The following is a 13,500-nucleotide window of genomic DNA, read 5'->3' as shown; positions in this document are numbered from 1 at the left end:
GGCACATGATATGCTCTCAAGTGTGAGCTGTATTACTATGTCACTCTTTACTACCTGCTCACTTATTTGCTTGTTTATTATCTTTCACCCAGCACTAGATTGTCAGCTCTTTGCAAGCAGGGACTGGTTTTGCCTGTCTTGTTCATGTCCCATTTGTATTCCCATTCTGTTGGCATATACAGTAGATCTTCAATACGTACCTGTAAAATGTAAGAGACGTTTTAGTTGCTCAAAATGAGTGTAAGATTTTTGATCCAGAAGAATTGTATTCCAGGACACTGAAGGAACTTGGGGATAATTAATTATTGTTTTATTTTTATGGAATTTTGAAGAGTGGAGAAATATCACAATTATGAATGAAGGTAAATGCAATCCTGAGTTTCAATAGTGAGGAATATGGGTTCAAAAACCATAGACTGAGGGGTGGGAGGAATTGGGAGACTGGGATTGACACATATACATTACTGATAATATGTATAAAATAGACAACTGATGGGGAACATACTGTATAGCACAGGGAACCCTACCTAATGCACTGTGGTAACCTAAATGGGAGGGAAGCCCAAAAGGGAAGGGAGTATCTGTATGTGCATGGCTGATTCATTTTGTTGTGCAGTGGAGGCTAGCACAACATTGTAAAGCGACCATACTCCAAAAAAAATTAAAAAACAAAAACAAAACAAAACAAACGGAAACCCCCCCCCGCCATAGACTGAGAGGGAGCCTCATGCTATTTGTGGGTAGAGTTCTAGAATGGATTATTGAAAGGATGGTTTGTGAATGCTTAGAACAGTGTTGCTTAGTGGGAAAGTGGGGCACCCTTAGAGAAAAGAGACATAGAAAAATAAATTGTGTTTTTTTCAGGTCACCACTTAGTTTGGTGGCAGAATCAAAATGAGAATAAAGACCCCCTGATTCTGTTCCAAGGGTGTTTTCAAACTGGGATCTTAGAGCTCCTCAAATTCTATACGCCATAGAGTCTTTTTTGCATGTTTTTATTTTGAGGATTAGCTGGAAAAAAAAAAAACACTTTTGAAGACAGTTTCTCAGTTGGGGAGCATTGACCCCTGGAAGTTAAAGGACATAGTCTCAGAGGTCCATGAGATTTAATTCCGCTCCCCACTCCTTTAAAAGAGATCTGTGCAGTACTCTAGGTTAAGAAACTCGGCATTGTGATGTTTTGCCAGTTTATCTGAGTAACCAAACAGTGCGTGTTGTCCATGTACAGAAAACAGCACGTTCTTCCATTAGACCTGTGTTGTCCTGTACGGCAGCCTCCCATGTGTGGCTTTTGAACAGTGAACCTGTGGCTGCTTCAAACGGATATGTCCTGCAGTGGAAAATGCATTCTGGATTTCAAAGGCTTAGTACCAAAAAAAAGTGTGAAATATTTCATAATTATTTACTTTATTTTGAGTATCTGTTGAAGTGATCATATTTTTGTCAATTGGGCAACCTAAAAAGTATTATTGGGGCTTCCCTGGTGGCGCAGTGGTTGAGAGTCTGCCTGCCGATGCAGGGGACAGGGGTTCGTGCCCCGGTCCGGGAAGATCCCACATGCCGCGGAGCGGCTGGGCCCGTGAGCCATGGCCGCTGAGCCTGCGCGTCTGCAGCCTGTGCTCCGCAACGGGAGAGGCCACAACGGTGAGAGGCCCGCGTACCGCTAAAAAAAAAAAAAAGAAAAAGAAAAATTATTAAGAGTAATTGCACCTCATTTTTCTTTTTAAAAATGTGGCTGCTTAGGTCACTAGAAAATTTAAAATTGTGTGTGTGGCTTGCATTGTTGGATGGTGCTGCATTAAACCTGTTGCCTCTCCCAGGAGGAGAGGTTAAGGAATTGGTGAACATCACTGTGCAGGTGAGGTGATGTGACAGCTACCTTCCACCATTTGGATGGCTCTCATTCATAAAAGAGATTCTCTCTGTTGTGTATTTCTCAGAAGGTGGAAGGAAGACAAATGGTAGAAATGTCAGGGTAATATACGAAACACCTTTCTAAAACAGTTGTCCAAATATGGTTAGGGGCTCTTTCTAGAGGTAGTGAATCCCTCATCATTATGCATAATTCAAGCAGAGGCTAGATAGCTGCTCAGTAGGTTATTTGGAGAGAGCTCAGGTGGTTAAAATGAATTCCCCTTCCAATCCTGAGATTCTGATCCTGAAATAAAATCAGGCAGAGGGCTGGTTTTTACAGAAATATAAAATAGATGGATTCTGTGGGCAGGAGAAGAAAACAAAATTTACTTTACTCTTTGTTTCCTTTTCCTTTAAACTTTCATATGAATGTTTTTTAGGAGCTTTGAGGAGCTTTGCGTTCTTGGTTACAGACAACCGTTTGGTTCTCTAAGCCTGGTGCATCTGGTGAGCAGTGCATTGGTTAGGAATGTGCTTGCCACCAAGTCAAGCAAACAAACAAAATCCACCAAACTGACAATGGCAAAATAAGTAGAAACTTATTTCAATCATGTAACAGGAAGTCTGGAGATCAGCTGCTTCTGGCATCGGTTCGTTGGCTCAAAGGCATCAGGACAAGTGTCTCTGTTCTTCTCTTGGCTTTTGTTTTCCTTCTGTTAGCAAGGTGGCTGCAACTACCAACAGTGCATCTGTAAGGCTGGAAGGTAGGGGAAGGAGTAGCTCCTGATGCATCTGTCAGTTTTATCTGGAAAAGCAATAGTCTTTTCAGAAATTGCCAGCACACTTCCCCCTTTGTTTCAATGGCTAAGAGAGTCATATGGCCACGCCGCTCCCAAATCTGATTCAGGTGCTTCGGGGTCAAGAGGGAAGACCATCCAGTGGCCACTGATGATTTTTGCCTAGGTCGAGTTTTATTCAACATCTCTTTTTTAGAGATGAGAAAACTGAGGACCAGAGAAGTTCATGCCTTTGAACTTGTAGGATAGGACTAAGAGTTCTCACTTTGCCCCTTCTACCTCACTAACTTCGTTAGCAAGGACAGCATAGTCCCCCCAGATGATAGGGCATGTTGGATATAATTGTCACTATCTTGGATCTTTTTAATGTAGGTTTAGACATTTTGTCTTTCTACGAAAGAATTTTGAGTAGGTGAATGTAACGTGTACAGTAAGGAGCAGCCTTATAGTTTTTACGTTTGTCTCCCCATTAATTTGTTGAATTTCCCTATCAGTGTTCCCTGTGCTTCTCTTTTTAAACCAGTGGCCCGTTATGAGTACGAGTGGAATAATATATGTGTAAGAATAAAACAATTTTAAGCCACCATGATTACTGGCAGTGTTCAGCTGAGTATCTGATTGCCACCAGCTGCTATACATACTCCTTGGATATGCAGTTGCATATTCTCAAACCGTTCTGCTTGGAAGGAAAAAAATATTATTGATTGATTAAAAAAATAAAAATTGAACCAGATTCCACTACCTCCTTTAAAGACTCAAGTCCCCCCACCGCCTGCCTCCTTTCCTGCTCCATTGCTCCTAGCAAAATCCCTTGTGAACTACTTTGGGAAATGATGGTGGTGGCAGTGGTGCGTTGGTATTTGTGAGAGCAATAAAATGAGAGGTTGGAAATATATAAGAAAATCAAGTTTTGCTGAAGAGGAGAATTGACCTGTGGAGTATTGTAAGGCAAAATGAGGTTGGTGTGTAATAATGGAAAGAATTTGATATATGAAATAGGGTCCATTGTGGGTTGAGAAGCTGGGGACATTTACTTTGACCATTTAGGGGCAGAGAATTTGATAGGAAACTAGCTAGTTGTGGAATCCTTCCTCTGTCTATACATTATATATAACTCTTTCTTAATCCTCAAAAACCTCTCTCTATGAAGAAGGTATTTCCCACATTTTGCAGGGAAGGAAGCTCAGAGAGATGAACTTTTCCAGGGTTTGAAAGCTCATACATCATGGTGTTATTTAAACCCAAGGCTGACTCCAAGACCTGTGACTCTCCTACTGAGTTAATCTGAATGTTTGCAAAATCTGCAGCTCTAATTGTTTTTGCGGTTAATGTTATTAAACTGGCAACAAGTAAATAGTTTAGCTATTTGATGACTCTCTCAACTTTTTGGGCTTATTCATTTGAGACCATGTATTATTTATTTGGAGCAATGTATTTTTACATTTAACTACATATTTGATTTTTCTCAGGTCTTACTTTTTGTATTAGTGAACCAAGCTTTACTAGTACTCTTTTTTGGAGGGATACCTCTCTTATCAGGCAAAAATCTTATTCAGATAAACAAATACATGCCATGACAATAAAGAACTACAAGTTATTATTTTTCCCCATTCTTTTCTGCTGTGCATCTTACCAGGTAGAAGTTTAATTTTCAGAGCAGGAAAGAACAAGTAGCAACTTTGTGAATTGTGGCATTTGAGATTAGACTGATAAGAGAGTGAGTGACCTACAGCAGAGTAGTTAACAGAAAGGAACAGATTGTTGCCGAAGACAGAGGAAGGTCTATTGTAACTGAAAGAGTAATCTTTGTCATTTGGCCATCTCAGTTTCACAATAACGCGAAGAAGCAGGAACCTTGGAATTGCTCTTCTTTATATTCCATTCCTGGATAATTACCAACCATACTCAGATCTTGAAAGGTCCTTTTATTTTGTGATTGCATCTTTCAGCAACAACGCTTATTATCCTATTATGCAATTTGTCTCATTTAAGATGCTCAGGTGGGAAAACTTTCAGCCTCAGCAACTGTAAAGATCACTATGATTGAGCATTTCGTGGCACTTTCATTCACTTTGCTGTTGAGCAAGCAGGATTCAAGGCAGGTGAATTCTTTCCAGATGTGCTTTTGAATAACTGGACAGATCCCTGGGGTCTCTTCAGGATAACCCAAGTGACTGTGTATTCTTGCCCCCTTTGTCCACACATAGCTTCCTGTGGTCACTCTGCAGAGGGCTCTGTAGTTGTGGGATGATCTCACAGCTCATACTGAATTCAGGAGGACAGGTAGATAGTCCTCCAAGCAGCGGATCCCCAAGCTTTCCTAGGTCTGCTTGTTTGGGTACCAGAACCCATCCCTCTCCAGGAGACACGCAGCAGTTTTGCTTTGGCACCATTTTAGGCATGAAACGGAACCGTTTTCTCCCAGAACATAATGTCCCTGTGTAGAAGTGAGTGATAGCAGTGAAGAGTCTAGAGCCAGGCCTGTTAGTAACTAATGCTGAATGACTCAACCTGACACTGATGGCTGTCTCCTGAGGTTACTGAGGAGGGGAGGTATGGGAAGTGTGGTTCCTTTACCCACTGTGCCCAGCCCCCAACTCAGCGATGGGCTACCAGGAGGGCTGAGCCAGTGGGAGAAGCCAGCACGTGGATGGGGTTTGCTGACGTGTCCTGATGTGGAAGACGGGGCACACCCAGCTCTGTATTAATGGCAGGCATTAGGTCTGAAGGACTGAATGCAGCTTCTAGATGTGCCTCCTCCTTGCCAGGCATGTTCAGGGGAGAAACTGGGACCCATCTTAGGGGTTGGCATCAGCTCTTTATGAAGCTTTTCCTGACAATACTCTGTATTCCTGGAGGAGGACTTTGTGTTGTTCTCGTGGGCTTGCCTCTAACACAGAACTTACGATGCTGTGTTATGCTTGTCTGTTTCCTTTTTTATCTCCCTAGACTGTGAACCCTTGAAGATAGGGATAGTGTATCTTATCACTGTTTTAATTCTCAGTGCTTAGGTCATATTATGTGTTCACTAAATGTTTGTTAAATAAATGAAATAATAATGTTCAGCCCCTTTATTCTGCATGGTACTCCATCCTGTCCAAGGACAGAATTTTATCAGAAATTATATTGATGATCCTCAGTTGGTACTCAGACTAATGAAATACAGTAGCATAGATATGAGTAGAGCTGAAAAATAAAGGTGATTATAAAATACATAGAAATAAACTTAGTAAGAATTGGGCAGAATTTATGAGAAAAAGACTTCCAAACTTAGCTGAGGCATATAAAAGAACACTTGAATAAATAAACATATCATGTATATTGGTGAGAAGAGTTATTATAGTAAATGTATCAATATCATTTTTGTCCACATTAGTCTAAAATTTAATGCTATTCCAACAGAACTTGCAATGGGATGATTATTCTGTGGAACTTGATAAGTCCAGAATAATATTGTTTGAGACTAATGAAGAATGAAAAACAGGGGAGAGTTCATCTCATCACATATTAAGACGTTGTAAAATATAGTAAATAAAAACAAAATAGCATATAAGATAGAAGCCAGTGTAACGTGGATTCCAAAACTTGATGAAGACATTATAAGGAAAAAATATGGACTTCATTAACATAGATGTAAAAATCCTTAACAAAATATTAAGTTGAATCTAGCAAACTGATAAAAGATAATGCATCGTTACCAAATGAAGTTTATCTCAGAAGCTCAAGGTCAGTTTACCGTTTGAAAGCCATGTAATTTATCATGTTAACAGAATAAAAGAGAATTTAGAATTAGTCTAAAAACAGACTTGAGTATACATATGGAAACCTGGTACAAATCTACAATCCCTTATTTGAAACATTTGGGGCCAAACATGTTTCAGAATTTAGGGTTTTTAACAACATCTCATAGTCAAATTTGTGTTTGTTTCCACAGCAAAACTGATTAATAGTGACACTAAATGGAATAAATAAAGGCCAGAAATAGCATCAACATTACCTCAGGTAAGGCTTTGCTACCACATAATTTTGGCACCAAACTTTAGAAAACACAAACAGAAAGTTCTTTGTTTTTAAGAGCTTTATGATTTCAGAATCTCAGGGAAGGAATTATCAGCTTTTTAACATAAAGTTGGCACATTTCAAATCAGAGATGAAAGGACTTCTGAAGGGTGTTGGGATTACATACTAGTCATTTAAGAGAAAAAGAAATAAAGTTAAATCCCTACTTTATAGCAAAATTAATTTTTTTGGCTGTGCCACACAACTTGTGGGATCTTAGTTCCCCAATCAGGGATTGAACCCAGGTCCTCAGCAGTGAAAGTACAGAGTCCTAACCACTGGACTGCCAGGGAATTCCCAATGATTTATAGAGATTTTACTGTTAAAAAATTAAAGAATCTATAAAAGTAATAGAATAAACTATATACCCAGTCTTTATTTATAATCTTGTGATAGTGGAGATCTTCGTAAGCATTACACCAATGGTAGAAACTAAAGAATTAAAAAATAAAGAAGAAAAAGAAAAGAGAGATTAAACTATGTAAAAATTAACTTCTATACAACAAAGAACACCATAATAAAGTTAAAAATGAATACCAACACGGGAAAAATGTTGGCATCATATATAATAGCAGCCAAAGAGTTATTACCCATAATTTATAACAAGCTCTTACAGATTAATAAACAAAAGATGAATTCTCCAGCACAAAAAAGGACCAATTATATGAAAAGGCAGTTTGCAAGGGAAGAAATACAAATGGCTGCCAATATTCTACCAGTACTCAGACAACAACTAGGACTACTACAGCTTCTATAGCTACTGCAGCAGCTACAACCAGCCGCTACCATTTACTGAGTGTTTATTATGCACCAGGGACTGCGCTAAGGGCTTTACACATAATGCTTAAGAAAATACTGAGACAGGTGTAATTATTTACACTTTGCAATGAGGAGTACATGATTTAGTGAGTTGAGGCAGCTTGTCCTAGGTCACACGTTTAGCAGGGCTTTTGTAACTCAGAACTGTTTGCCTCCAAAGCGCTTGCTTTTCAGTAGACACTGACTTACTGCCTCCATATATCAATGTACTTATGAAAAGAAAATCAAATGAAAGCAGCCTGAAGTTACCATTTGTTTTGTCTATCAGATTGGCAATGATTTGAAAAGAATACTCATTGCCAGGGAAGGTCAGGATGTGGAGAAGCCTGGTGGGAGTATCAATTGGCATGATCCTTCTGGAAGGCAGTTAGGCAATATGTATCAAAAGCCACATCCTTTGACATAGTGTTTCTACTTCTAGGAATTTATCTGAAAGGACTGATTTGACAAATACTCGTACGTACAAGGATATTCAATTCAATATTGTTTATAAAACCACAAGGTTGAAGGAAACTTACTTGTCCTTCAATGAAAGATTGGTTAAATCAGTTAGGGGAGAATTGATGATATAAAGCTATATTCATTAATTTTTGAACATTGTCCTATTCAAATTTATTATGGGATGGAAAAATAAAACAAAACAAAGCAGGTTGCAAAACAGTCCATGTGGTGCAACCCTATATTTGAGAAACTCAAATTGTTTATATATGCATGTATGCCAAGAAAAAAGTCTGGGACGTGGTGTTGACAGTGGTGTAATTATAAGTGATTTATTTTCTTTATATGTTTCTGCAATGTTTATTGATTTATTTTTTGCTGTTACACATATACTCTGGTTTTTAAAAAGTACTTAAAAATACATATAATTTCCCCGTACTGATGGAACATCCCAACTTGAAGATTAAGCACAAAATTCTGGGGATCTAATCCAGGTCTGTAAATTTACTTTGCTTTTGTTAGGGGGTATTTAGGTACTTTCCATACTTACATTTTACTCTTTGAAAGTTGACATGGGCATGAGTTTACACATACACATGATTTCCCACATGTTTTTCCAAGAATTGCCAGATTTCTTTTTCACTGATTGTGTTTAAAGTCATAGTTTGCCAGCTCTTTGGTTTACAAAAGCCAGTCGGTGTGAAATTGACGTGAATAAACTTTTTAATAGATATAAGGAAGTCCTATTCATGTTTGCACAATCAGTAGATCAAGGGCAGATTTCCTTATTGGGCTGACACCTTCTTAATAACAAGTGGAGTTTTTAAAAGTAGGTTTAACAAATGTAGCTGAGGAATCCTGCCCAAGGGAAAGGTTTAGAGAAGTATTATTTCTGATAGGGAGGCAGCCATGTTGGGAATATCTTAAAAGGCTTGATATAACCTAGAATTTACTATGAAACTGTGAAAACTAATATGTGGCACGTGAGCAATTTGCACAGTGCTTTTCAACATCTTTCTAGCCACTCAGCATTGTTTAGTGATGAGAATTGTGGACTAAGGAGTGTACATTTTGGTGGTTTTTGAAGATTTGGATATAAGGATTTGAGTTCCACTTGATTGAACTGGCAGCTTAAGAAATAGATTTTTAAATTGCTTACCGAATGAAAAAGGAAAACACTTGTAGTGAAAATTCTGGTTGTAGATAGTTCTAAAGGCCATTTGGGGCAACAGAACAAGGTGACAATCACCGAGAAAATGGTTAGTAATGGGCTCTTAGAGACAGTGTCTTAATGCAGTTGTTATTTTAAATTATCTTTAAAGTGGTTTATTGACCCTGTTTTTCTGTTTTGACATTCTCTTTCAAAGGTATATAAGTTACACTGATACTATTTGAATAGTGCAACTCTTATGTAGCAGTTAAAGAGGGTGCATTTTGGAGTCAGGCGGACCTGTGTTAAAATCCAAACTCTACTACATAGTAGTTTTTTGACCTTTGGCAAGTTACGCAGTCTCTCTAGGTCTCTCTCAGTTTCTTCATCTCAAAAGTACCAACCTTACAGGCTGTTGAGAAGATTAAGTGAGATAATTTTTATAAAGAGCTTAATAGCATCTGACACAGGTAAATGCTTAGGTTGCTTTAATGATTACGTATAGTTCAATCTTATTTAGAATAATTTTACAATAATATGTAGTATAATGGAAAGAATGTATGTTGTACTGTCTAATGAACCCACATTTGAACGCTGGCTGTGCCCCTTAATAACCCCATAATCTTGGGCAAGTCACTTATGTGCTGAGCCCGAATTTTCTCCTTCATGAAACGGGGTCCCTCCGTAATGCTTACTTTGTCAGATGTTGTGAGGATTAGAGATGATAGGCCAAGTGTCAAACTCTGCGTTTGGAGCAAAGTAGGTATGCAGTGAATGGTAACTATTGTCATTGCTATGGAAGCTAATAAATATCAAAGAACCTCTTAAGGGCTTTTTATATTTTCCCTCTTTGTTTTTTACCTTTAGTTTCAATTCTTTAAGAAACTGGGTACACATAGCCAAGACTATGCAATATAAGAAAAGCTGAAGAAGTTTTATAAAATTGATCATAGTACTGCATTCGGTAAACCAAAAGAATAAGAGTCTGAAGTGATGGATTGTATTAATAGAGAAGGATGTGTACATAGGGCCTGGCCTTGGGGCCCTTGTCAGGGACTGGTCTCTCAGGAAGAAGCAGCATGAAGGGCAGTGGTTTCATTTCTCATAGTCGCCCCCTGTCACTTACTACACTGAGGGAGTGTATGTCATGGGCTTCGGAACCTGTGCTGGCTGACCAACTGGCCAGTCCTCTAGAACAGCTGCTGGAGGTGCCTGGTGCACTGACATTGAGGGCAGGCCCGGCTGGCTGGCAAACACTTGTGATGTTATGCTAATGAGTCCTTCTGTGGAGGCTGCCCTCCCAGGTGGGCTTTGTCCACACAGGGTCCATCTTGTTTCATATTTGCATGGTATGGTGCTTGTTGTATCCATTTGTCTGCCTGTCCTCCTGCCCTCCCTCCCTTCCATCCTTCTTTCCATCCATTCATCCTTCCTTCCTTCCATCCATCCATCCTCTAAGTGCTAGCTATAGCAGTGAAAAACAGATAAAATCCTTGCCTCAAGGATCTTACATTTTAGAGATTCAAAGCATATTTATTTATTTATTTACTTGTTTATTTATTTTAGGCTGTGTTGGGTCTTCGTTGCTGTGCGCAGGCTTTCTCTAGTTGCAGCGAGCAGGAACGGGGGCTACACTTTGTTGCGGTGTGCGGGCTTCTCATTGCGGGGGCTTCTCATTACAGAGGCTTCTCATTGCAGAGCATGGGCTCTAGGCGCGCAGGCTTCAGTAGTTGTGGCTCACGGGCTCTAGAGCGCAGGCTCAGTAGTTGTGGCGCACGGGCTTAGTTGCTCCGCGGCATGTGGGATCTTTCCGGACCAGAGCTCGAACCCGTGTCCCCTGCATTGGCAGGTAGATTCTTAACCACTGCGCCACCAGGGAAGCCCCTCAAAGCATTTTGAAACGTCAAATGTAGTATCTCATTTGCTTTTTACAATGAATGTGTGAGTTTTGAATTTTTTAGTACTTTTATTTGATAGATGAGGAAGTGGAGATATTTTGAGATTAAATGGCCTACCCAGGATAATAGTACTATGAGTAGAACCCCTTAGTTTTCATTCATGGTTTAGCACCCTTTCTCCTATGACACTATGCTTTCTATTCTAAATATGTTTTCCTTTATCAGAGCACTTTTTAATACTGTTTTCTTCTTGATATATCACTCACAGGTAGCCAAGGGAATTTGAGTTCAGTGGACAAGCTTTAACCTTTCAGTGTGTTCCTTTTGTTCTTAGGGTGAGATTTGAATCCAAACTGTCGTCTACAATGTCCTGAAGCATCTGGCTATGCCACCTTCCCAGCTTGTCTTGGGACACTTACCCTCTTATCACCTGCCTTCTTTCCTCACCTCAGAAGCTTTGTGTTCTTTCCAACTTCAGGCCTTTGCATATTTTGTTCCCTCTGCTTGGAATGCTTCTCTCTGTTCCCCCTCCTGTCCCTCCATGCCCACCTTCATGGAGTTTCACTCAACTCATAGATCTCAGCTTTAATGCCACTTCTGCGGGGAGGCCTTCCTCATCCCCCAGCCAAAGGTCAGGTGCCTGTGCCATACATACTTTCTCACAGCATCCTGTCGTTTTTCTTCGTAACAAGCCTATCACAATCCATGGATTTGTTTGCTGCCTTCCTCCCGTCTTGGAATGGTTAGAAGATAAGCTCTATGAGGGCAGGAACTCTGGTTATCTTGTTTCTACTACTGTTTCCCCAGCTAGCACTGGGCCTTATATTAGATGCTCCAAAAATATGGAATGGTGAGTGCCTGGAGCAAATTTATGGTTTGTTCAATTTCACATCCCTCTGGAATCTGATTCTAACAATGAAGGCAGTTTATGAAATGGTGTAGGTTACTCATGTTTCATTAATGTTTAAATAAGGAATGGGAAAGCAACTACTAAGGTTTGGAAAGTTAGTAAAGTGGCAGCAAAAAGTGACAAAGGGGAGAAACAAAACTCCATACAGAGCCTGGGGGAAAAGAGAATAAAACAAGTTATTTGTTTTTGTGTCCCTTTCCCACTAAACTTTGAGCAATTTGAAGTCAAGCACCAGAACTTGTTTATGTTTTATATTCTGAAAGAAAGTACAGTGCCTGGCTCATAGTAGCTCTTGAATAAATGTTGAATGAATGAATGAATGATATACCTCTTACCTTTGAAGCTGCCTTCTTGTGTTCTTAATGCTGAAATTAGAAATAGGAATAGTATGATTTATAGAATGAATACTGGATTTAGAACCAGATAGATATAGGTTTAAAACTGCATTGAGAATGGGAATAAGTATGCCTACCAAGTGGACTTATTGGGAGGGTGGTTATACACCTATAAAGTGACTGGCACATGTAAGAGGTCCTCGAGAGATCTTAGCTCCCCTTTTCTGCCTCTCTCCCTTTGATCTAGTCCCAGAAAAACTTTTGAGGATTATGGCACCTAAATTGTTAAAATAAATAAAGAGAACTTCAAAGAAAATCATGCCACTGGAGCTATGACATGAATCAGTACGTGGCACTCACATTTATCAGAGCAAGCATGACGCTAGATGCTTAAACAGCAATGCAGGACGTTGTGTAGGAATTGGAGAATAATGTTCTTATTAATCTTGTCTGTGGTCAGCCTGTTACTAGAAAAAGAAACCAAAATGATTTCTAAGGTCCTTAGGTTCAAACCTTTCTGTTTTGACCTCCGTCATTTATGTTTTTCCCATCTTTACTTACAAACATCACCTAACCCCAGCTCTTCCTCAGATTCTTTCTTCTAATAGTTTTATTTTGTTCTCCACAGTAAATTCTCTCTTTTATTTCCATCAATGGCATTTCAAATACTTTTGATGGGTGGATGGAAGGTGTGTTAAATTTAGATGGATCCACCAATTTCCTTGAGTTCCACACTGATTTCTTTGAGGATGTGACTAGGTAGCCCGATTATTCTCCCGTACCCCAGCTCCCATCCCCATCTAATTATGATACAGAGGACAGAGAAGTGTGACCAGTTTTTCTTTTTCCTCTGAGGATAGAGCAAGAACAAATGGTTTCAGACTACAGCAGGACAGAGTTTGGATCAACCAGCAGGATGTATATGAGCCTTGCACTAGGCTCATTATGTTTAAAAGCTAGAAGTCATTTTACAGCCACATCAGGTTGGTTCTCGTTTATAGCACCTGTTTTTTTTTCATGCAAAATATGCAAGGCTCTGGAGATACAAAAACAATTAGTTCCTCGAGGAGTTTGAGTCCAGCAGGGGAGACAGATGCATGAACAGACATGGTATTCTCTGATAGAGGCAGTGCAGGTACGTATACAAGTGACACAGGAGGCAGAGATGGACTCAGATGTGGGACAGGTGAGGGGTGGTGGCATAGGCCGCCTGCTGAAGAGTAGAGCTCACTGTGTGGAT

General features: G+C 39.6%; 1 protein-coding gene across 3 annotated transcripts in view; it reads left to right on the top strand.

The window, feature by feature from the left end:
• The window catches only part of CRADD (CARD and death domain containing adaptor protein), a 181,145-nt gene that overhangs the window by 30,911 nt on the left and 136,734 nt on the right, over positions 1-13,500 (top strand). The window contains exon 3 of one of the 3 annotated variants that reach the window (XM_024754421.1): positions 6,586-6,653. The exons of the other annotated variants lie outside the window; for them this stretch is intronic. Within the exon in view, the coding sequence (XP_024610189.1) occupies positions 6,586-6,623 (38 nt within the window). The 3' untranslated portion in view covers positions 6,624-6,653. The remainder of the gene's footprint in view (positions 1-6,585; positions 6,654-13,500) is intronic. 3 annotated transcript variants of the gene reach the window in all.

The sequence above is a fragment of the Neophocaena asiaeorientalis genome, unplaced genomic scaffold (genome assembly GCF_003031525.2).
Source record: "Neophocaena asiaeorientalis asiaeorientalis breed wild unplaced genomic scaffold, Neophocaena_asiaeorientalis_V1.1 scaffold92, whole genome shotgun sequence".
Taxonomy (NCBI): domain Eukaryota; kingdom Metazoa; phylum Chordata; class Mammalia; order Artiodactyla; family Phocoenidae; genus Neophocaena; species Neophocaena asiaeorientalis.
This window is presented reverse-complemented; position numbering and strand designations above follow the sequence as displayed.